The following is a 22752-nucleotide window of genomic DNA, read 5'->3' as shown; positions in this document are numbered from 1 at the left end:
GGTGGTTTAGTCTGTAGAACTCGTGTGGCTGCTGTGCCCTCTGATGTTTGTGCCGAGTTCTGAAGCTTCTTGGAGTTCAGGAAATGGGTTCCAAATACAGATGAGCTCCTTTTCCAGTTCCTCACTGTTTTCCTCCCCCCTCTTACCTAAGGGTATTGCAGGCACAGATGTGGCAAAGGAGGCCTCCGACATCATCCTAACAGACGACAACTTCACCAGCATCGTGAAGGCGGTGATGTGGGGACGGAACGTCTATGACAGCATCTCCAAGTTCCTGCAGTTCCAGCTCACCGTCAACGTGGTGGCCGTGATCGTGGCCTTCACTGGAGCCTGCATCACCCAGGTGGGATGAGCTGAGATGGGAGGGATGAGGCTGGGGCCAAGGAACAAGGGGTGTGACGTTACAGTGTGTCGGCTGAGGAGCAAGGCCCAGCGTTTCTGCAGGGGTGTTGGGGCAGGAGTTCGCTCTCCCGAGTCTGCATCTGCTCCTGTGGGAGGATGATCATGTATTCACCATTAACGCAGCACTTACATGTTAGCCAGCATGATAAGCACTTATTTGTGGTTCTCTGATCTTCAACAACAGCCTTGCAGAGTAGGTATTATCCCCGTTTTACAGGTGAAGCACCCAAGGCTCAAAGAGGTTAAATAAGTTTCAAGTGTGACTCAGCTGGATAGCAGGAGGTAGGCCCTTTCAGGGGCAAAGGTGAGGCTGACGAGTGAGGCGAGGGGTAGTCTGCAAGGCAAGCTAAAAGGAGTGGTTCTTCTTCCTGCCAGGATTCCCCGCTGAAGGCCGTGCAGATGTTGTGGGTTAATCTAATCATGGACACCTTTGCCTCACTGGCCCTGGCCACAGAGCCTCCTACAGACTCTCTGCTGAAGCGCCGGCCCTACGGCCGCAATAAGCCTCTGATCTCGCGCACCATGATGAAGAACATCCTGGGTCACGCCGTCTATCAGCTCACCGTCATCTTTTTCCTTGTCTTTGCGGGTGAGCCACGGGGAGGTTGGGGAGGATGGGGTGGGGGCCGGCATGTAGAGTGCGAGAGACAGACGGGCAGAGATGGGCCCAAGAGGAGGAAGGAGCAGGGCGCAGGCTGAGCCAGCAGGGCGGTAGCATCTTCGCGCACTGAGTTCACCTCCGTTCCCGCGCCGAGGTGCATTATGGCATTCTCTGACTCCTCTTAAGAATCTCTCAGGGGTAACTTTATGATACCTTTCTTTAGATCATAAAACTGAAGCTTAGGTCACATATTGAGTAAATAGAGGCACTGTGTTTCAAACGTATGTCTGCCAGACTCCAGTGCATGTAATTTTACCACCATGCATTGCCACAAGAAGGCAAATATTGACGGAACAAACAGAGAGAAGGTCAGAAATGTTGAGACCAGGGCTAACGCCGAAAACGTCTGATGACCGTGTGGCTCGAACACTGACCGGTTAGAATGGACGCCAACCCTCATCTGTCTTGACTCAACCTCAGCCCTCCCTGAGAGTGTACTCAATCTTCCGGTGCACCCCTCTCCCAACTAGGTGAGAAATTCTTTGACATTGACAGCGGGAGGAGAGCGCCTCTGCATTCTCCGCCCAGCCAGCACTACACCATTATTTTCAACACCTTCGTGCTCATGCAGCTCTTCAACGAAATCAACTCCCGCAAGATCCACGGGGAGAGGAATGTCTTCTCGGGCATCTTCCGCAATCTCATCTTCTGCTCAGTGGTGTTGGGCACATTCATCAGCCAGGTGAGATTCTAGCTAGGATTGGGATAGAAGGTCTGGGAAGATAAAGGCCAGACGCTGGAAGCCAGGATTCCCTGGGTGCCCCAGAAGAGGAGTAGGGGATGGCTAGGGACCTAGGCTGTGGGTTGCACCCTTTGGGGTTCCCAGCTGGTTCTCATTTGCTCATTTCTCTAGAATTGGATCCCTCTGTGTCAAGTGCTCCAGTGCACGGCAGCATGTTGGTAGTGAATAAAATAAAACTTGTAGAATTCTTTCCTTAACTTTCTAGAACACAGAAATTTAACATAGTGACCGGGAGGAAGGTCACTGTCTTCTAACCCCTTTCATGCCTCGTACCAGTGCACTCGAAATGTGCATGCAGGTGCCGAATAGGCGTCTCTCTGTCCCTGCCGCTTTGTTCTGAAAGGGCTCGTGGTACAAAATGCTACACGGTTCAAAAGTAAAGGAGAAAAATGGCATGGTGCCACATGTAGTTGCAGATAAGCCTGGTGTGGATTCTTTCTGTGAGACTGGAGTCAAGGGCATGACTGCCCTGCTGGTGAAAGGATCGAGCCACCGTCAGAGATATCCCAAGACAGGTGCCATGCAAGAGATGATGAGCACAAGAGAGTCTGCCTCTTCCTTACTTGCACCCTTCCTAAGTTTCCCTTCTCTGTCGCTGTTGGCTTCAGTCACAGGAAGCCCTTAGCTCCCCTTGATCCGCTCGCCTTTGCATCAATAGTGTTCGTAGTGACTGGAAACTCCCCTTCAGAAGGTTCTGCAAAGACTGTTGGTGGCTGTCTTCCCTTCCCCCAATCTGGGTCTCTTCTTTCTCCTTCCCCAGCAAGCAGACCAGGGTTTGCACCGCAGGGATCCCGGGGCAGGGAGCTGACGTGGCTTTGGTGGCCTTGACTAGAGGGCTGGCTACCTGTTACTTGCCTCCCAGTCACAGGCTGCCTCTCTGTCTGTTCTAGATCATCATCGTGGAATTTGGGGGCAAACCCTTCAGTTGTACGAAGCTCACCCTGTCCCAGTGGTTCTGGTGCCTCTTCATTGGTATTGGAGAGCTGTTGTGGGGCCAGGTGAGTACGGACACACCCTTCCCGCGGTTGCATGGCCGGCAGACCTCCCCTCCCCTAGATGAGATGGAACGAGCGGCTTTGGAGACCCCCAGCTCCAGACCTTCGTGTTCTGCTTCCCCGTTTCCTCTGCCACCAGGTTTTCAGGTTCTTTCCATCTTGCAGGATTCCAAGCAGAATGATTAGTGCCCGCCACTTCAGAGGCTTCTGATCTCTTCCCTAATCATGCCTGGAGACAGACAAATCCCTTAGCTTCTCTGAGATGGAAGTGGAAATTTTCAGTGCTAATTTTGCTTAAAAAAAAGGAAGAAAGTAAGGGTCTTAGAAGCAGAGCGTTTACAAAGCCCGTGTCTGCAGTGAAGCTGCAGTGTGGTTGTGCGTGCTCTGCATCATGCTGCAGGACTCCCTTGCCTCCGCTGCTTCTCACCATCACCTTATCCAGGACGAATGCCTGACCATCACCTAAGATAAATTCAGACTCACGCGGTCTCTGGAGAAGCAGTCTAGCGTACGGTTAAAAGCCCAGACTTAGCAACCGCCTACCTTGGTTTGAATCCTGGTTGTTTTTTACAGACTGCATCTTAGCGAAGTACGTTTCATAGCAGCTCTGCCTCAGTTTCCTCAACTCAGGATAGCAAGGCCATTGTAAATCATTCTTAATCAGCAACCCAGTTTCCATATAGAAATGACTTAGACAAATGTCTAATACCTTGTAAATCTTCAATAAATGTTAGCTATTAACATTATAATAATATAATCTGGTTTGATAAGAGTTTGATTCCTTCCCTAGTACCACTTTACAACTCCCCCTCATCATTAATTCTGCCCTGGGCTATGCTTCTGCTTTGCAGACCCCAGGTCTCCACTGATCGGTGCCCAGCCACCTGAGTAATGGAGGCTTTGCTCTAACTGGCCCCAAAGTTTCCTCCTAGGACTGCAGGCTTTCCCCCATAGACCTGCTGGTTATTTCTTCCATACCTCCTAGTTGCCTCCCTGATTAATCCCTATCCCAGTTCCTAACACACGTCCCTCCAACCTGCTCTGTTTGCTGTTTGTTTACCAGTGGGCCCCTAAAGCTCTCTTGTTTCATGTACTGTTTGAAACACTCACCTGGATCGAGTTTCACATGTGGCCATGTGGCCTTGAAGCCTTCCTTCTGTATCACAACAGCTCCTTCCAACATCTGAAAGCAGCATGTGGACGTTCTGTTTCAAACGTTTGGCTCCACGTAGGGCTGCTCACACGGCCCTGTCTCACAGCTGAGCCCCGTCTGCTCCTCTTCTTGTTTGTAAAGGAGAGCTGACCAGCAGGCACTGAGCTTACTGAGTGATTCACTTTGAATTGCAAGCCCGAGCTCCTGCTCCATGTCCTCTGAGAACATGCATATGTCCCTTCTGTGGGCTGCCCCATCCACTTTCTCACCCGAAGCCCAGGAAGACCTTCAGGGTCCTCTCACTGTAGTTTTATAAAAGAGGAATCACTTAGCATGTGCAAACTGAGAAGAGGACCCCTCCCCTCCGACAGCCTTCCGTCCCCCTTGTGCACACACACACATTGTGACCATCTTGTCCCCAGCCGTATTTTGCCCCAGATTCTTGTCTGTGTCCCCTCCCACTATGTACCATGCATTCCCACCCTGTAGCACGCATTCCCACCGTGTACCATGCATTCCCACTGTGTACCACGCATTCCCACCATGTAGCACGCATTCCCACCCTATACCACACATTCCCACCGTGTACCATGCATTCCCACCGTGTAGCACGCATTCCCACTGTGTACCACGCATTCCCACCATGTAGCACGCATTCCCACTGTGTACCACACATTCCGACCGTGTAGCACGCATTCCCACTGTGTACCACACATTCCCACCGTGTAGCACGCATTCCCACCGTGTAGCACGCATTCCCACCGTGTAGCATGCATTCCCACCGTGTAGCACGCATTCCCATCGTGTAGCACGCATTCCCACCGTGTAGCACGCATTCCCACCGTGTAGCACACATTCCCACTGTGTACCACGCATTCCCACCATGTAGCACGCATTCCCACCCTATACCACACATTCCCACCATGTAGCACGCATTCCCACTGTGTAGCACGCATTCCCACCGTGTAGCACACATTCCCACTGTGTACCACGCATTCCCACCATGTAGCACGCATTCCCACCCTATACCACACATTCCCACCATGTAGCACGCATTCCCACTGTGTACCACGCATTCCCACCGTGTAGCACGCATTCCCACCGTGTAGCACGCATTCCCATCGTGTAGCACGCATTCCCACCGTGTAGCACGCATTCCCACCGTGTAGCACACATTCCCACTGTGTACCACGCATTCCCACCATGTAGCACGCATTCCCACCCTATACCACACATTCCCACCATGTAGCACACATTCCCACTGTGTACCATGCATTCCCACCGTGTAGCACGCATTCCCACTGTGTAGCACGCATTCCCATCGTGTAGCACGCATTCCCACCGTGTAGCATGCATTCCCACCGTGTAGCACGCATTCCCTTAAGAGACAGACTGCAAAATGAAAACAGAGAACTGAGACAGGAGGAGGAGAATAAAGTGTGTCACAAGGCAGATGCTGGTCAGATACTAGAATTTAAGTTCTCCTTCGGACATGGGAGACAAATGCAGACAGAGGTCGGGCCCTGGCAGATGCTGGCCTAGGCGGGCTGGTGCTTCTCCCTCTGCTGTCCCTCCCAAGGAGAGGGGTGCTGGGGCCAAGCGTGACTTGCCCAGAGCCTGACCCACGCAGCCGAGTGACAGCTCTTCTCGCCCTGATCCTGGCTTCTCGCCTTTTGCTGTACCTGCTCTCAGGTCATTTCCACGATACCTACCCAATCCCTGAAGTTCCTGAAGGAGGCTGGGCATGGCACCACCAAAGAGGAGATCACCAAGGATGCTGAGGGGCTGGACGAGATCGACCACGCAGAGATGGAGCTGCGCCGAGGCCAGATCCTCTGGTTCCGGGGCCTGAACCGTATCCAGACTCAGGTATGGTGATGGTGGCCTGTCCTTGCCCTGGAGGAGGAATGCCGTCCGTCTTTATTGGGAGGTGTTGGGAGGGCAGTAGCTGTTGGTGGCCAGTGTCTCTACCCTTCTTAAGGCCCTTTCACTGGTGGATAGCCCAAGCTCCCTTGCTTCAAAATAGACAGAGGCAGAGGCGGCAGTTTGGGCTCCTCTGAGAGGAGAGTGATCGTGGAGAGCCCAGAACACAGGACCCCAGCTGGTAGCATGGTCCTCTAGCTTTGGGTTTGTCTGAAGGCCACTTCCCACCCACGGCTAGGCAAGCTTCCTGCTTACAGTCTCTTGTAAGCACCAGGCCTAACCTCCAGTGGGAAATGTTCAGAGTCTTTCCTGACCCTGCAGAAGAAAGGGTTCAGACAGTATCTCTGTACCATCATCCCCAACATTTATTGTACATCCTCAAGCTGCTATTAAGGGAATGTAGGTGTATCTGGAGGATCTTTGTAAAAGAAACTCACTCTTTTATGTCTTCCCCACTCAAAATGTAAGACCATGATGGGGAACCTTATTGCTAAGTATATATAAATAACAGTAGTCTCTCAGTGCCTGAGTGTCTTTTACAGGTTCAGATTTTCTCCCCAGAAAAGAGGAGGCTATAATTTCTTCACACCATTTCCCTTCCTGCGATCTCTGAAATGGGATAGAAGCTGCTCCTGCCGCTCTTAAGTCCCTTGCCTCTAGCCCTACAGTAACTTTTCTCCCCACCTTTCATGCAGCAACTGTAGCTACCTTTTCCTGGGTAAATGGCCTGGTCTAGGTATTGATAATCTTAACACTTCCCTATTCTTACCTCACCTACCTCTATTGTGTTAGTCCTAAAATTTCCTATCTCAGGGACCTGTAAATCCCCAAGTTCTCAAAGGTGTTCTCCAGAGAACAGGCCTATGCATCTCTGCAGATTGGCTAGAGATCCCAGAAGTAAATTTCATCCTCTAAACAGCACTGCAGGTGGTTTCAAAAGTTCCTTTGTCAAACCCACCACTTTCTAGGGAAGAAAGGCGAAATGAATATTCTAAGGGAAATACAGTGATCGCCCCTTATCCATGACTTTGCTTTCCTTGGTTTCACTTACCTGTGGTCACCCACAATCTGAAAATATTAAATGAAAAATACCATAAATAACTCGTAAGTTTTCCATTTTATGCCATTCTGAGTAGCTGATGAAGTCTCATACTGTCCCACTCTATCCTGCCCTGGATGTAAATCATTCCATTGCCTATCATATCCACACTATATCAGCTACCTGCCCATTAGCCTAGGAAAAAGCATAGTATATACAGGATTTAACACTATGCGATTTCAAACATCCACTGGGGGTCTTGGGATTTATCCCCTGCAGATAAGGGAGGACTCCTGTAGCAGCTGGGAACTGGTCTCCTGTAGACAAGACAGCAGATGAAAATGGGGAGCCAGGGCTAGGGAGGGAAATCCTGGGGCCCCTTTCCCCTGTCTTGAGCTCCTCCTCATAGAGGGAAATCCCAGGGGTCTGCAGAAGCTGCCTTAGCACTTGCCGAGTTTCCACAGCAGCCCCACTCCAGGCCGCACGTGCACTCCCAGCCAGGGCCCCCCGGACCCCGAGAGCTCGGTGCCTGTGGCTCCCGTGTCTGAGGCCTCGGTGCTTCCCTGCAGGCCTGCTCTTTTCAGAATAACCTGTCTTCTTTTCTTCCCTTCAGGATCATCTGCCTCCTCTTCTACTATGTACATTTTTTCCTAGCCAGGATCCCCTCGTTCCAGTGTCTCGTGGCTCCTTCCCAGGCTTCTCTCCTGGGGCTGAGACTCATGGATCTGCCCTCCCCTCCACTACCAATGTCCATCCCCTCGACTCTATACCTCTCTGGTTCTGCTGCCTATATAGCTTTAGGTGTACTGCCTTTCTCTGTTGGAGCAAGAGGTACTTGGACCAGAATGACGTTAAAGCCTGAACTTGGGCAACATAGGCGACCTGTTAGAGATGCTGTGAAGAGCAGCCTGTGCCATCAGCCCTGAATCCACAGCAGCTGCGGCTGACTGCTAACCTTCACCCTGGATCCTAAAGCCCTCTCCTGGCATCAGCCCTTCCCTCAGCAGAGCTGGTCCTTGTCATTCTCCTTGCAACACCTGAGATGGGAAGTGCCAGGCTCTGTCCCCTCCTGGTCCCTGTAACTTTGGGAGACCTAAAAGCACTAGAGGGCAGAAGTTAGGGAAACTCGAGGGCTTGAATCTTGGTAAACTTCCAGCTTCATGGTTTGGGGCCTTGTGGCCTTAACAAGCCCGAGGAGTGACTCTCCAGCCCTTTCTTCCATGTGGCTGAGCCCTGCCCACATCCAGACCTTTTTCTCCCACAGTGTCAGGCTCCTCCATCCCTTGGAAGTAAGGACTGTATCATGTGATGAGTGGTATTTTACCTCAAACCTGGTCTGAATCCAGAAACTAGCCCTAAACCTTTCATGGCTTCTCAGGAAGCTTTATAAATAAGAGCAACTGTCTGATTCACAAGGTCCCTGCACTCCCACCTTCTCACCTGGGGAGGTGAGGTTAGGTGAGTGGGGTCAGCACCTCTCCTACCTCCCTGGTAGACTGACCTGTGGTGTTAAGCATTTGGGCATTTTTAATGTGATTCTACCAGATCTTGAAGGGTAAGGAAATTCTTTTTGATTTGTTCCTTGTTAGTCAGAAGTCAGGGATGAGGGTGGTAGGTTACTGAGGCCTCAGATCAAGGCCACTGTCAGAAGACAAATGGCCTTCATTGCCTCTGTCTCTGAAGAGTTGGACCCTGAAAATCAGAGGCAGTTTGTGCAGGGCTAGACCCGCAGCTGGTGAGCACGGCCGCCACTCTCAGCCAGCTCCTCCTCCTGGGCCCGTCTACCTTCTGAGCTCATGACTGACTTGTGCCGGCGCTTCCAGGGCTCCAGTGCACGACTGCTGTTGGAGGCCTTCTCTCTAAGGGCCTGGCCCCTGGGCTCCTGAGCTCCGCCTTCAGAGGCCTTGTCCACTCCCACCCGAGGAAAGGGTATCTCAGAGAATAACCCAGAAGAGGGTGAGCCCAGCTCCTTCGTGGTCTAGGAGCCTTTTCCCCATGGCCGCTTGTGTATGGGCTAGTACACTGCCTCTGTTTAAACACATAAGTTGTTTTCCTGGAAAATCCGCAAGAATAGGTAATCAATTTAATTGGTTTAGAGTTCCTGAGCCTCAAAACTCAGTAATATATACTTTTCCTACTGTCTTAAATTGCATGCTTTATTTTTTTAAGAGTATGGGTCAAAGCTGTGAATAAGCTGTCACTCTCTGTCAGGAGTCAGGAGTGGGGAAAGTCCCTTTAAATTTTAGATATGTTTGGACACCAGCACACCTAAAATGTCCATCATGGGCTAAAAGGGAAGGGAAGGCTAGATTCTGGCTGGGTATGTAGACTCCATGGCAAACTGTTCCTTAAATGAAGTGTGATTTGCAATTAACGATTTTCCCCCCTTTTCCTGACTGTTGTTTTGTGTGTGAGGGATTCTCTCTGGCTTCCCATCTCCTGTCCCCTTTCCCCAGCTCTTTCCATCCCCTCCCCTAACCCTCTTGGACCCTCCCTTCCTCTCTTCTCACTTCTCTCTGACTGTGGAGCAAAGCTGTCTCACTTTCTGATTCTTTGCAGATCGACGTAATTAACACATTCCAGACGGGAGCCTCTTTTAAGGGAGTCCTAAAGCGCCAGACCATGGGTCAACACCTTGATGTAAAACATGTTCCTAGCTCATCCTATGTAACAGTTGCACCAGTCAAATCTCCCCCCACCACTTCTGTTGCTGCTGCTGTTTCATCTCCTACTCTGGGCAGTGAGTGATAGTCTATTATGATGCATGATTTGCTAAAATGACCACAAGAGAGCACGTGGCATTCACTTTAACCAGTCGTGGTTATCTTTTCCTTTTGGTTTTTCCCTTTGATCTTTGAGTTAAGGAAAGAAAAGTTGGGGCAAAATCCCCACTCCAAAACTAGCTATGTGCCCTTTAATTTTATTAATTTTTTAATGTTGAAAAGCTATTAAACCATAACCATTTTAAAGACAGTAATCTTGTTTTCTGATTGTTCCCCTGCATTGCCTGTTCCTTCCTTGAGTTCTGTTTGTTTGTTTTACTTTACTTTGTTGCTTTGTTTGAAGATGTTGTTGTTCCTTTCCTCTCCTTCTGCTTCTTTGAGTGTCAACTCTGTCCCCTAAGGTTAGATGTAAGGTTAAGCCAAATGAAGACTCGGGAACTCTCTTCATCTGGGGGCAAATTTGAGATCTCCTGAAAAAAGGCATGAAAGGAGCTATTATTCCCATTTTTTTTAAGCAGTAGATCTGTCATAGTTGAATCAGCGTTGAGTTTGGCCAGTACTAAGAGTGTCCTTTTGGCCGCCACTCTGCCATTAGCTGGCAGTATTGGCATAAAAGTGGCAGCTGAATGTGAAGAAAAGATGTTCAGTTCACATGCACAGGTCTGAGCATTCCCGTTGTTTTACTTTTCAGGGATCTTAAGCCAAATTCTGGTTTAAGACTCTATTCATTCACATCTCATAGGAGAAATATATAAAAAGATCAAAACAACTTATTTTTCACCTGTTAAAAAAATTTTTTCTTTTAGGAATTTCTGAAGAGCAACCTTTTTTTTGTTTTCCTCCTTTCCTCTAATCTGATTGTTTTACTTATAACCAACACTTCATATTTTATTTTGGCTGTAAAGTTTTAGGACCCCTTTCTCAGTCATCCTGTCAACCAGAATGCCATCAAGGCTCACCCTAAGATCTGGTAGATTATAGGTAGATTATTGGATTATTGCTAATGCTTATGCCTTCCTATTCCTGATCTTTTTACCTTCCCCAAGTGGGACCCAGAGAGGAAACAGAAGTCTTTTTGCTGATAGTGCTGTTAAGGTATTTGGTGGGGAAGGAGTCTCTCTGTATTAAGTATATCGTGGGCTTCAAATATCTGAGTGTTTAGTCTGTTTCTTTGTTCCCCCACTCCTGGATACCACCGCTCCAACCCTGGGATGGGGGGTAAAGAAAGAGCAATTGCTTCGTCTGTGGTTCACTTGATGGTGAGTGTGTAGGATGATCAGACCTAGATTATCCATTGTCTTTCTAGCCAGCCTTAAGGGTTCTTATGTGAGGTGTGAGGAGCAGGGGGAGAGGAGGTTTATGTAGATGCATATTCTTTAGGCCCAAAGGCAGCCAAGACCTACGTCTTACCTCACCAACATGCAAGGATCTCTTGCTCTAGTCCTCCTGTATTCCTCTTGTTCCCTGCTTTCTTCTGGCTTTACCACGTCCTTCTAATTAGTCTCTGTTCTTTTTTAAACCCTGCCTCTCTGTTGGGAAGGGTTAGTGCCAACTGTCCTGGTGATTTGAAGGTGGGAGGACACTAAGCCGTTGGGCTCATGTAGAGTTGCTGGTGGAGGATATGGTGCAAACCCTCAAAGGTAGAAAATCCGGAGAGTCAGGCCATACCTGCTCTTTCTCCAGCTGTGCCTTCTTACTGGAGGGCCTAGAAGTTATAGTCATGCATTTTAAAACCCATTTCCCATTCCAGATTTCCAAACAAATTCAAGTATTTATCTAACCTTTGGCAGACAGATCTCTAAGATTTCCCTCTCTGCATGCCAAGTCGCTTCAGTCATGTCCGACTCTTTGTGACCCTGTGGTCTATGGCCCACCAGGCTCCTCTGTCCATGGGATTCTCCAGGCAAGAATACTGGAGTGGGTTGCCATGCCCTCCTCCAGGGGATCTTCCTGACCTAGGAATTGAACTTGTGTCTCTTATGTCTTCCGCATTGGCAGGCAGGTTCTTTACCACTACCACCGCCTGGAAAACCCAAGATTTCCCTCTCTAGGAAGGCCCTAATTCCTTCTCTTCTGTTAATTTCTGCAAAGGAAAACTGCAGAATACCAACTGAAGAAAAGGAAGTCTTCATCTTCCCATTCACTGAACTCCAGAGAGTGGCCCTTAGCACTCATGCCTAATCTAAGGTCCAGCCTGATTCAGGCCTCCGAGCCGTGAGAAACAGTTGCTCTTCAATCAGCCACTTTCACTGGTAGGATAAGCGCCCCAGAAGTGACGTTTCCCAGAGACTCTGAGTGACGGTGATTGCGGGAGGAAAGGTTGACTGGCCAAGTGGAGAGGGCCTGGAGCTTGCCCAGCACCCGCCTCCGTCTGTGTCTTGTCCCCCACACACTGCTCGGGCACCGGGCACTGTGCATCAGGAAGGGAGGCTGCCACCGCCTGGGGTGGGCTGGTGATGAGGTGGCTGTGTGGTGGGCATCCGTGCGTGTCACAGAGTCTCCGAGGTCAGTGCTGGGATTGAGGGGCCTTCTGGTGCAACCCGCACCCTCTGCCCACCACCCTCCTCTCCGCCTGCCAGGCCACCAGGTGGTGCTTCCTGGCTCTCTGACTCCTCTTCTCGAGCTTCCCTTACAGGTGGCTGCTTTCTCTTTAGAGTCCAGAGCCCTGTTATCTAGCTGGATGACTGTTTCTTGCTCCCCTAAAGAAGAAGCTGTCCCTATCTTTTCCGTCCCCATCCCCACGTCACCTTCATCTCCCTTATTGCGTGTAACAGTGACTCATCCCCCCAGCAGGTGAGAGGAGAAGCCAGCAAACAGGGCTCCAGAACCTCATGGCGACCCCTGTTTTTAAACATCTGTTTTCTAGATTGGACTTAACATATAATTGTTTTAACAAAGTATTCAGTCGCTTCAAAAAAAAAAATGGAAGCAGGAAGTTTGAAAATGACTGATACTGAAGATGGCCAGCCCATGGTACAGATGTGCTGTCGCCTGCGGCACGCGTTAGAAACACGGAAGTCGGAAGAGTGAAAAGTGTGGGCTGTGCCAGCGCTCCTGCGGGGCAGCGTGGCTTTGAGCCCATTACCTGACTAGGGCTTTGGATTCGGTCTCGCTTCATCCCAGGTGCTTTTCTCTAAGATTTGATGTAGACCCATTATAACTTGGGACTTCCTGAAAACCAGATGTAACCTGCATTCCATCTGATCTTGCCAAAGGGATAGAAGAATAGACCCTAACTTTGTGTGCAGCGAGGTGAATGTGTACCCGGGTGCCTCCATCCTTCTTGGCTGAAGCACCGAGCGGATTTCACCGAGTCACAGCGTCCTCTGCCTTCTGAGCTCTGAGCGCCCTCTGTCCTGTGGGTCTGCCGGTGTGCTGTGGAGTGAGGCAGGATAAAGAAAGCCTTAGTCGCAGGATGCAATCTCAGTGAACCTTCTTTGTGCATTACTTTTGAAGGTTCTGTACAGTGACGGGAAGCACTGAGACGAGCTGTACAGTTTACTTGCCTGTCTCTCTGTGTGCTCTGCTGGATCCATATTCCTCAGGAAGTATTCTTTGCTGGAAGAGGTTCCCCGCCCCAGCCCCCATCACTTCTCTCCCCTCTCCCACCTCAACAGCCTCTCCTGCGTTATTTCCATTTCTTTTCTGATGAAGGAACTTTGGGATCAGTCTAGGATCAGCCACCTCCCAAGAACTGAAACTGTCCTATGACACTTTCTTTTCCCCTCTCTCTCCAGCCTCTCAGGATCCCACCTTGCCCCCTACTCTACTACTACCACCCCAAGTCCTAAAGCATACCTCAGAGAGCTTTCCAGTTTGGAAAAACAGCTGCCAGAAGAGCTGGTGCCTATGGATAAAGTGATCAGTGCTTGTCAAGTGTTTCTTCTTCTCTTCTAAACTGAACCCCTTCCTCTCTTGTGCAGTAGAACAGACCGTGACACTCACAGGAGTGTATCCCCTTTGACAAACCGCAGGTGGCTCCCTTTCCTCCATCCTCTTGATCCATCCCATCAGGAAAGCCTCCTGGCCTGAGTGGCTTCTGTTCTGAGCCCACGCTCTCCCTCCCCTACCTAAGATCATGTTCCTCTTCGTAATTTACAAACAGCTGGAGAAAGCTCTGTGACTCGGCACAGCTGCTGTGCATCAGAGTCATGGCCGCACGCGTCCAGCCACATCTGAACTGAGAGAGCAGCCCTCTGTCAGCCTCAGACGGGGCAACTGTGATGCCTGTATTTATCCACCTCTTCAAGGGGAGGGGCTGAAGGAGTGGAGTTCTGCTTTGTTTGGGGGAAGAGGACACAGTGGAGACTGTGGGATATAAACATATGCATGTTTCCTGATTGAAAGAGCAATTATTAAATTGGAGAGTACAAGAATTTTGATTTCTTGCATGCTGCTAACCCAGCTGCACGGTATTGTCTGCCTTGCCACACAGTATTCATGGCCGCTTATCACCCAACGTGTATTGTGTGCAAATTGATATGTGTTTGGCTTATTGAGGGTTTTCAACAGATAACTAAACTTCAGTGTGTAATCTTCCATTCCACACTCACAAATTATTTGGCCCCAACACAGAAATCCACATGTCTGGATCATCTTTTAAGTTTGACTGTTAAACTGCACCTACTTCCAATGTCCTTGCCTCCCATCCAAAAGAACTAATGAATCTTTTTGTTTCCTATTTAATTTTAAGAGTAGATTGTTTGGGAATGCTAACTTTGCTTTGGGTTTTCTACTTTTTTTATGCAGCTTTGAAATATTCTAGTTGTTTGTCATTATTCACTCTCCCCACCCCACCTCAGTGCTTGAAATTTAAGTCACGTGGTGTTCTGGTGTTTCATGATCTCTTCTCATACTTTTGGTTTGGGTTGTGGGGCAGTAGTGTTCTGTAGTTTGGGCTTTGTTTCTGTCATCAAACCACCCAGTCCCCTGTTCTGCTGACCAGTTCTCACCGCTGCGTTTTCTCACCCTCCTTTTCCTTCCCCTGGTGTAGATCAAAGTGGTCAAAGCGTTCCATAGTTCCCTCCACGAAAGCATTCAGAAACCCAAGAACCAAAACTCCATCCACAACTTCATGACCCACCCTGAATTCACCATAGATGAGGAGGGGCCACGAACACCACTCCTGGATGAGCAAGAAGAGGAGATTTTTGAAAAGGTGTCTAAGCCTGGGACTAAGACGTCCTCGCCGGATGGTGAGGTCACTCCACAAACCAACAAAAACAACAATTCGGTGGATTGCTGCCAAGTACAAATTGTTGCTTCCCACCCGGACAGCCCTCTACACAGCCTGGAGACGTCCGTGTGAACTTCTTCTCTGCTTCCCATTCCTGCCTTCCCTGTCTCCCTTTTCATCTGTCCCATCAGTAAGGTGATGATGGGAGTTTTCACCATCGTGTCAGCTGCTCCCAAGTATGTGTGAACCCTCATCTGCCATGAGGAGGCAAGAGCACAGACCTACGAGCATTTTAACTGAAACTCGAGTTGGGGTTTGCAGCGGGACCCAGTTAAGCCCCAGGCAAGTGATGAGTGGTGGATCTGTCCCTCGGATGTGTCAGTAGTCATTTTGAAAGAAATGACGAAAATTGTCTTGGCGTCTACCCCACCTCCAGTTCTCCCCAACATCCGTACCCAGGTCACCAGTCTCCTTACTTGTGGATTTTTACCCTATGAGTCTATGCTGTTTAGGAGCTCAGCTCAAAATTCAGAGCTACAAACGTTATCAAATGAAACGTGTTGAGGTAAGAATGGAAGGTACAGAATCAGCCTATAGAGTGATTGTTTTAAAACAGTTTTTCCATTTCAAAAACTTATACCTGAGGCCCTTAACTTCTTTCTGCCCTTCCAATCAAACCTCCCCACAATCTCTTGGTCCTTTGTGACCGCCGTCTTCCTTACCTTCACTCTTTTTTAAGTTGTGATGATTAAGAAAATGGAAAGAATATAGGTGAGTTGAGTCAACTTTGACCTTTCTCCCTTCCGGCCCCAATGGAACTCTTGATTTATTTCCAGAGATAGATAACATTTCTTTGCTAACGGCCCTTTGGAAGCAGTTGAGAGCAGGTAATACTATATCCCTGTTGTTGCCAGGTTATCTGCTTCTAAACTGCCATCTTGTCCAGTGTGTGTGGTTTCTAAGTGCCAGGAAGATTAGCCTTGACCATGAAGCTTACACATACGTGGTTTGTAGTTTTCACCTGAAGCCTGAGCTTCCTCCTGTTCCTAAAGTGGTGGCAAAGGAATGAATTAAGATTGATCCTGCCTCCTAACTGGACTTGGATGTTAAGGAACCGAAGCTGGCAGATCTAGAACAAGACAGACCACCGAAGCCAACTAGGAGTTCTCCTCGGGGTAACCACTGCTGCTTTCAAAGCCATCTGCTAAGGCTTTTCTCGGGTAGGGCCTGATCGTTGGGGGAGTGAGGACTGAGAAGGCGTGGGAGAGGCCAAAGTGCCCTTGAGTGGAATCTGAGAAAACCTTCCTCAGAGAAGCCAGAACCCTGGAGCTCAGGTGACGGGTCAGCTTGGACATTGCCTTCAGTTTTCGAATTCTACTCTGCTGTGTCCCCTAGCTCAGCTAGTTGCTGAAAGGGCCCCAGCCTTTCTCAGATATTCTGATTTTGAAAATATATGGCTCCGGTGACACTCTGCTGACTTAAAGGAGCAAAAGGAGGCTCCCCTCCTCGCTCCTGCGCCCTACACCCTGCTCAAGCCCCCTCTAGAACGCTCAGTGCGGCACAGTTAAGCCCTGTGCCTTCTCTCCCTGAGCACTGCCCAGAGCATCCCCTTCCCCACCTGGCTCTCAGGAGCCAGGGAATTGGCTAGGAGATTTTTTAAGTGCTCCTCAGTGGGACGGGGTGGAGCTGCATTTGCAGTTTCTCCATTTCTCTCCCTGCTGTGCTGATATAAGCTCTCCTGTGCAGGAGTCAGCTCAAGTCCCATCTCCATCGGATAAATGAAGCCTCTCCCCTCTTTCTCGAGTGATGGGGATGGGGAGAAGGGCCTTGAGGTGTCTGGGGACTGCCGCATTTCCATCTGGGGGTCCGCTGACCTGAGCTGTCCTCTCCAGCCTTTTCCTGTGGCTCCCTCCCCCCAGCCCCTCTCACCGGAGCTGCCCTAGGAATGCCCTAGGAAGGTGGCTCCCCCCGCTCCCCCCTCACCGGAGCTGCCCTAGGAAGATGGCTCCTCCTCTCACTGGAGCTGCCCTAGGAAGGAAAAATAAAGAAATGGTACCCCCTGCACATTCCCATTAGTACATCAGCCCCCAAATCTGATTCTGGTTTTATAAAACTTACATGTTTTAGTGATCTTTTTTTTCTCTGTCTTCAGTACTAATGGGGGAAAAAATAGCTCACCCGAGGTGTTTGATGTTCACATATATATTTATTAAGTAATTGGAAGATTTAGTTCTGTCGAGTCTTTTATTACCTCAGATCAGTTTTTAAAACAAACTTTGGAGGCTATTTTATCATTCCTGCTCCTGAAAGACTCTCATGGTGCCTGACGAGTTTCCTCTTGAGGGCTTGTGTCTACTTGTTTAAAGTCAATGGGATTTTTTGTGTGTATTCTAGTTTCCGTAGTAAGAGAGAAAATATAGAAATATTATGCAAACAATATATAGTTTTCTTTAGATCATAAACTGGTATTTTTGAGTCAGCCATGTGCATTTTGTTTAAAGGATTTAAAATAAAGTGTTGCCATGTAACCCCGTGGAAGGGGGCACAAAACCAACTGCTAGGCACGACAGGTGACTCACAGTGTATTTGCAATTGGTTTTAAAACCAATGCACCATCCTACCTTTCTCCAAACAGCCATCTTTATCCTTAGGGGGAAGAATTTTGTTGGATTCTAGAACTTTTTAATATAAATTTTGCTGATATGGAATTGAGCAAGTTTAAGTGCTTATGTGCATATATTTTTTATATGTGGTTTTTTTTTCCTATTCAGTTTCAGTGATCCAACCGGCAGTGAATAAATATGGCATAAGTTAATAAAGCTTTCCCCAAAAAATGGTGCTTTGGATTTGAAAAGAGTCTGATGGGGAAAAGGGGGAAATATTATCCTATCCTTGGTTCCTCTCTTGATAAAACTAGAAAAATGGGCAGTAGATTACCAATGGGAAGGAGGGCATCCAGGAAGAAGGAACAGCTGGCAGGAAATAAGTGCACATCCCCATGGAAATGGGTATCAGGAAGTAGTGATCAGGATCAGGGACCTCAGGTAGATTTATATTTCTTGAAGAAGAGCTAGCAGAGTGGTACCCAAGACACTTGGGCTGCACGGGTACTCTGATTTGGGGGTTGCATTTTTTACGGTTCTTTCACCTCTGGTTGCCCCTGGAGTTTTCCATTAGTGATTTTTTTGTGCAAGGATTTGATTTGAGACTTCTCCCCCTCCCCTAAAAAAGTTTCATGCAATATATTAGATGGGAGATAATAGCTCTACATGGAAAAATAAAGGCTGGTTCTAGCCCTAGGTGACAATCTTGACTAGATCCTTCCCATAGGTGTCCTCTGCTTCTAAAATGACTCTCCATCTCTAAGTGTGGTAGAGAGACCAAGAAATCCCGCAGGCACTTGTGAGTTCTTCAGGGTTTGCATTTCTTCTTCCCTTGAGCTTCAGAGGGGAGAGTCCGCACAGTTAAATCTGAGTGATTACCTCACTGCCAAAACCCAGGGGCATGGCAAGCTCACATGTGTCCTGAAACCTCTAAACTTCTTCTCTTTCCTGTCTTCCCTGCCTAGTGACTGAAGCAGCCCGTGATGCCATCCCAAAGTGCACACTTCCTCTTCCTCCCTCTGCACAGCTGGGGACCCTCACTGCAGTGGTGGGGGTGGGACCCTCTGTAAATGCCTGCTCTTCTTCAGCCTTTACAGGCTCTTCCTCAGAACAGACCAGACACCCCTCCGTTTAGCTCAGTGCTGCCCTTACCTTCCCAGCCTGCTGGTAGACCTGCTGTCCCCTTTCCTCCTGATTAGGAGAGGTGGGGGGAGGTGAGCTCCCCATGACTGAATTGGCCTTTGGTTCATGTTTTCTCCCTGTATGTATATATGCCATATGTGAGTATGCCATATATATGTGCCAACAAACCTATCTACATTGTTTCAAATTAGCACACAGATAGGGATTTTGAGTTTCTTTTTTTTTTTTTTTCTTTTCAGTAACTAGTATAACAAGCACTGGTATTTTGTATAAAAGAAAAAAAAAACAAAACAGAAGATTGATTATCGTGATCTGCATGACATACACAAATGGTGATATCAAAGCGATGTGTACCCCAGTGTGTGTGGCTATAATCTACAGTTCAGCTAAGCGTTACACCCAATCTGTATTTGCATTTTAATATTATTTAAGCTCTCTGTACAATGTTTTGCATGTATTTATATGGTTCTTAGGAAAAAAATGCTATAAATAACAATTCTGAAATTCAAATACGTTGTTCCATTGAGACAGGAAGAATGGAAGGGGAGTTTTAAAAGAAGGAAAAAAGAGATCTTTTTTTTTTAGAACCAATGAAGCTGTTGCTGATGAGCAGAAACCAAACTATTGTGCACTGAGAATAAAAGCCATGCCCACTTGTGACTGTGCTGTCCTCTGTGCGTGTCCACTTTGGGGAAGGCCACTGGTTGTCGAAATTGAGACGGGCCCTGCCACGGCCATGTTGAGAGCCCATGTGCAAGCCCAGGACTCAGCCTGTTACTGGATCCTGAAGTGTTTCTCCGCCAGCACTTTGGTGATTCACAGCCCTGGTTGCCCGTTTCATTCCCTTAGGAAACGAGCTTTGCTCTGCCCACCTTGGTTAGAGTCTGCAATCAGAGAACTATGAAGCTGGGGCTTTTGAAAAAGGATGAATCTGGAAGGATGAAAGAGTCAGGTTTGGCAGTCCTTTCTTTCTTTGTTTTAATTTTTAATGAAATGCCTATCAAGAAAATTAGTTTCCTTTATGTTAGCAGCTAGACTTCCCTCGAGGCTCAGTCGGTAAAGAATCTGCCTGCAACACAGGAGACCCAAGTTTGATCCCTGGGTGGGAAAGATCCCCTGGAGGAGGAAATTGCAACCCACTCCAGTATTCTTGCCTGGAGAATCCCATGGACAGAGGAGCCTGGCGGGCTGCAGTCCACAGGGTCACAAGAGTTGGACACGACTTAGCAACCAAACCACCACATATTAGCAGCTATTCCCTACCTTCCTTCCGGAGTTCTTCAGTTCCCACCTTCCCAGAGGTTTTTGGGGGGTTGAGAGTTTGTTGTTTGTTTTAGCTGTTCCATTCACTGGGTCTCTAGCATGACTAATATTAGGCCTTAGTTTCAGGTCAAAGCAACCTCCTGGCAAGTCCTTTAGGTTCTGAGCTTTCACTTCTCAGAATTCAGAACTCCTTCCAGCAACTCTCATCCAGACGCATCAACTCTCCTTTAAAATAGCAAGTAAGGAAAGGAGTTGTTGGCTCCCCAAGGTATTTTAGGGAAAATATGATGTTGAAGAACAGCCCAGCTCTCCTGGCTGTTTGAAGAGGTCGATTCTGAAGGAGGAACCAGCCACAGTTGATAGTCTTCTGTAATGAGAACTCTTACCCACCTCTCCTGCCAGTCCCAGGCTGCTCTCCACGGGCACGGTCACACTACCCACCTAGGTTCTTTCAAACATGCTGGGGAGAAAATAACTAATAACCAACCAAATAAACAGGGTCTGGGACTTATTTAAAAACAGAAATCATTCACAAAACAGGACTAAAGTCTTTTTCTTTCCTTTGTAGCTTCCATCCCAAATATCTTTACTTAAAAGGGATGCAAAATACACACACACACACACACACAACTCGAGTCCTTTCTAAAGTCTGGCCCCATGTTTCCCCCCTTACTCACCTTGTCTTGGGCCCCAGATCTGTGCATCTGCCACATCAGACAGGATCTCAAGGAGCCGTACCTCCCAACCCCACTGTGTGGTGAGGCGTGAAGCAGAGCTTCAGAGCAGCTTTCTGGCAGAGACCAGCATTTCCTAAGACATTGGTTTAATGGGGTATATAGCCAGCTCAGCTCCTTAGGCTTGAGTTAGCACACGGAAAAAAAACTGTTCTTTTCTTCCTTCTTTTCCTACCGCTGTTTCTTTAAAAAAAAAAAAAAAAGCAGTTTCTTTGCCCTCCATCTTTAATAATGATTTGTGAGTCTCCCCTTTCTCAACGACTGTATCCTCTGCCAGTGGTCACTGGGTTTGTTTGAAACTCGCCACCAGGACTGACCGACCCTGCCCCCAGCCTCACACCCCCGCCCCGCCCAAGTGTATACACACAGCCAGACAACTCCCTAACTTATTCTGGGCAGATCCAAGGATGATTCACTAGGTACCAGTAAGCTGGTTAGCAACCCCTGACCTGGGTCTATTAGGGCATGGCCTCCATGCCACTGCAAGCAGAATAAAAAGGGTATGTCCTTTACCAGCAGATCTTGAAACCTGTTATAAATAAAACGTGAACCTGTTACTATCTGTGTAACATCATTAACATCCAGTTGTCCCCCAAATGAACCTGAGCTATGAGGAGCAATAGTCAACTAGATTCATAGACCAGGACACTTTTAGCCTTGCCTTGTAGCCTTGTAGGCAGTGACTTCTGGGTTCTGGGCTTGCCTGTATCCTGAGGGAACTAATCATAAATCTTCTCTGAAATCTATTTCAAAGCACACCTCCCAGCTCTCACAGTGCTGGAGCTGAGCGGCCAGTGCCATCACGCTCAGAGCTGGCCGCAGCATCTCCACTCAGGCCTGGCCCCTGGATTCAGGCCTGGGCACACGTGGCTTCTCTGGTGTCCCCTGGGCTAATGGCCATGGAGACCATCCTCCAAACAGCACAGCTGATTAGGTTAGGGTTCTTGGTTTAACTCCAGATCTTCATATCTGGGCCTTATTTAAAGCAAATATAGGGGATTCCCTGGAAGCCCGCTGGAGAAGGAAATGGCAACCCACCCCAATAGTCTTGCCTGGAGAATCCCATGGACAGGAGCCTGGTGGGCTACAGTCCATGGAGTCACAAAGTCAGCCACGACTGAGCGACTTTCACTGGAAGTCCAGAGGTTAGGACTCTGCTTTCACTGCCAGTGGTGCGGGTTCAATCCCTGGTCAAGGAACTAAGGTCTCACAAGCTGCACAACATGGCCAAAAAATTAATAATAAAATTTTAAAATGAAGCAAATATATATGAGAACTTAAAAGAAGATGCGAAGGTGGGGAGAGAAGGGCTGGAAACTCCTGATTGCCTTCAGACGTGGTTACCCAAACTCTTCATTTGAGTTTAGCATTTCTGCATCTTTCCCGTTAAACCCTTGAACTGAAACTGCTGCTGATCAGGTAGGAGAGAAAAGGAGTTTGAATGTTTTTCTGTTCACCCTGTGGTGGAGGAGCTTAAACAGAGTAATTAGATGGAGTAAAATCCTGATATAAACTCTGCTTCTTGACTGGCTTGATTTTCCATCTCTACAAGGAAAAAGTGGAACTACATCAATGATTTTCAGGCTACATTTTAAAGACCTGAAAGGGATTCCTTAGAGATGATTCAGAGCCCACGGGTATTCAACAAAAGGAGCACTTTTTTTAATATATATAAGTATTTGACTTCTGGGTCAGCTGTAGCTTTAAAAAATGACTTAAAAGCCTTATGAACTAGCCATCTCTAAGGGCCCCCGCTCTGAAATGCTGAGGTTCTAGTGAACAAATCAAATCGTCAGTGCTGAAATGATCCAAACGTGAGTGACAATGTCACAAGTTGTGTGAATAGATGCACAAGCCAGCCTAACTGGGATCCTGTCTTTATTGTCTCCTACTATAGTTGTTAATGAAACATAAATAATACAGAGCAAAACTTTGTGATTATAGATCCTTCGGCTGAGATTGTTATCTGTGTTGGAATTTGTTGGGAAAGAGCAGTAGTTTGGGAATCCAGAGACCTAATCCAATGGAATGGCATGAAATTAGAGGAGCGAGAGGGCTCATCTGAGCTTTGGTAGAAAGAGCTAGCCAGGGAATTAGAAGGCCTGTGTTACAATCCCAACCCTGGGATGTCCCTGGTAGTCCAGTGGCTAAGGCTCTGAACTTCCCAACACAGGCAGCCAGTTTTGATCCCTGAT

The 22752-nt window shown here is 48.2% G+C and overlaps 1 protein-coding gene across 7 annotated transcripts in view; it reads left to right on the top strand.

The window, feature by feature from the left end:
- The window catches only part of ATP2B4 (ATPase plasma membrane Ca2+ transporting 4), a 103187-nt gene extending 83967 nt beyond the window's left edge, over positions 1-19220 (top strand). For 3 of the 7 annotated variants that reach the window (XM_006072398.4, XM_006072397.4, XM_025277691.3), the window contains 6 exons: positions 152-343; positions 778-991; positions 1534-1745; positions 2696-2803; positions 5646-5822; positions 14632-19220. In XM_006072398.4, coding sequence (XP_006072460.1) covers positions 152-343; positions 778-991; positions 1534-1745; positions 2696-2803; positions 5646-5822; positions 14632-14946 — 1218 coding nt within the window. In that variant the 3' untranslated portion in view covers positions 14947-19220. Of the gene's footprint in view, positions 1-151; positions 344-777; positions 992-1533; positions 1746-2695; positions 2804-2965; positions 3544-5645; positions 5823-9474; positions 9656-14631 lie in introns of those variants that run through there. The other 4 variants (XM_006072400.4, XM_006072399.4, XM_044943326.2 and 1 more) reach the window with 3 other exon arrangements.
- The last annotated feature ends 3532 nt before the right edge of the window (positions 19221-22752 follow it).

This window comes from Bubalus bubalis, chromosome 5 (assembly GCF_019923935.1).
Source record: "Bubalus bubalis isolate 160015118507 breed Murrah chromosome 5, NDDB_SH_1, whole genome shotgun sequence".
NCBI lineage: Eukaryota > Metazoa > Chordata > Mammalia > Artiodactyla > Bovidae > Bubalus > Bubalus bubalis.
The sequence above is the reverse complement of the archived record's forward strand: the minus strand, read 5'-3'. Positions and strand labels throughout refer to the sequence as shown.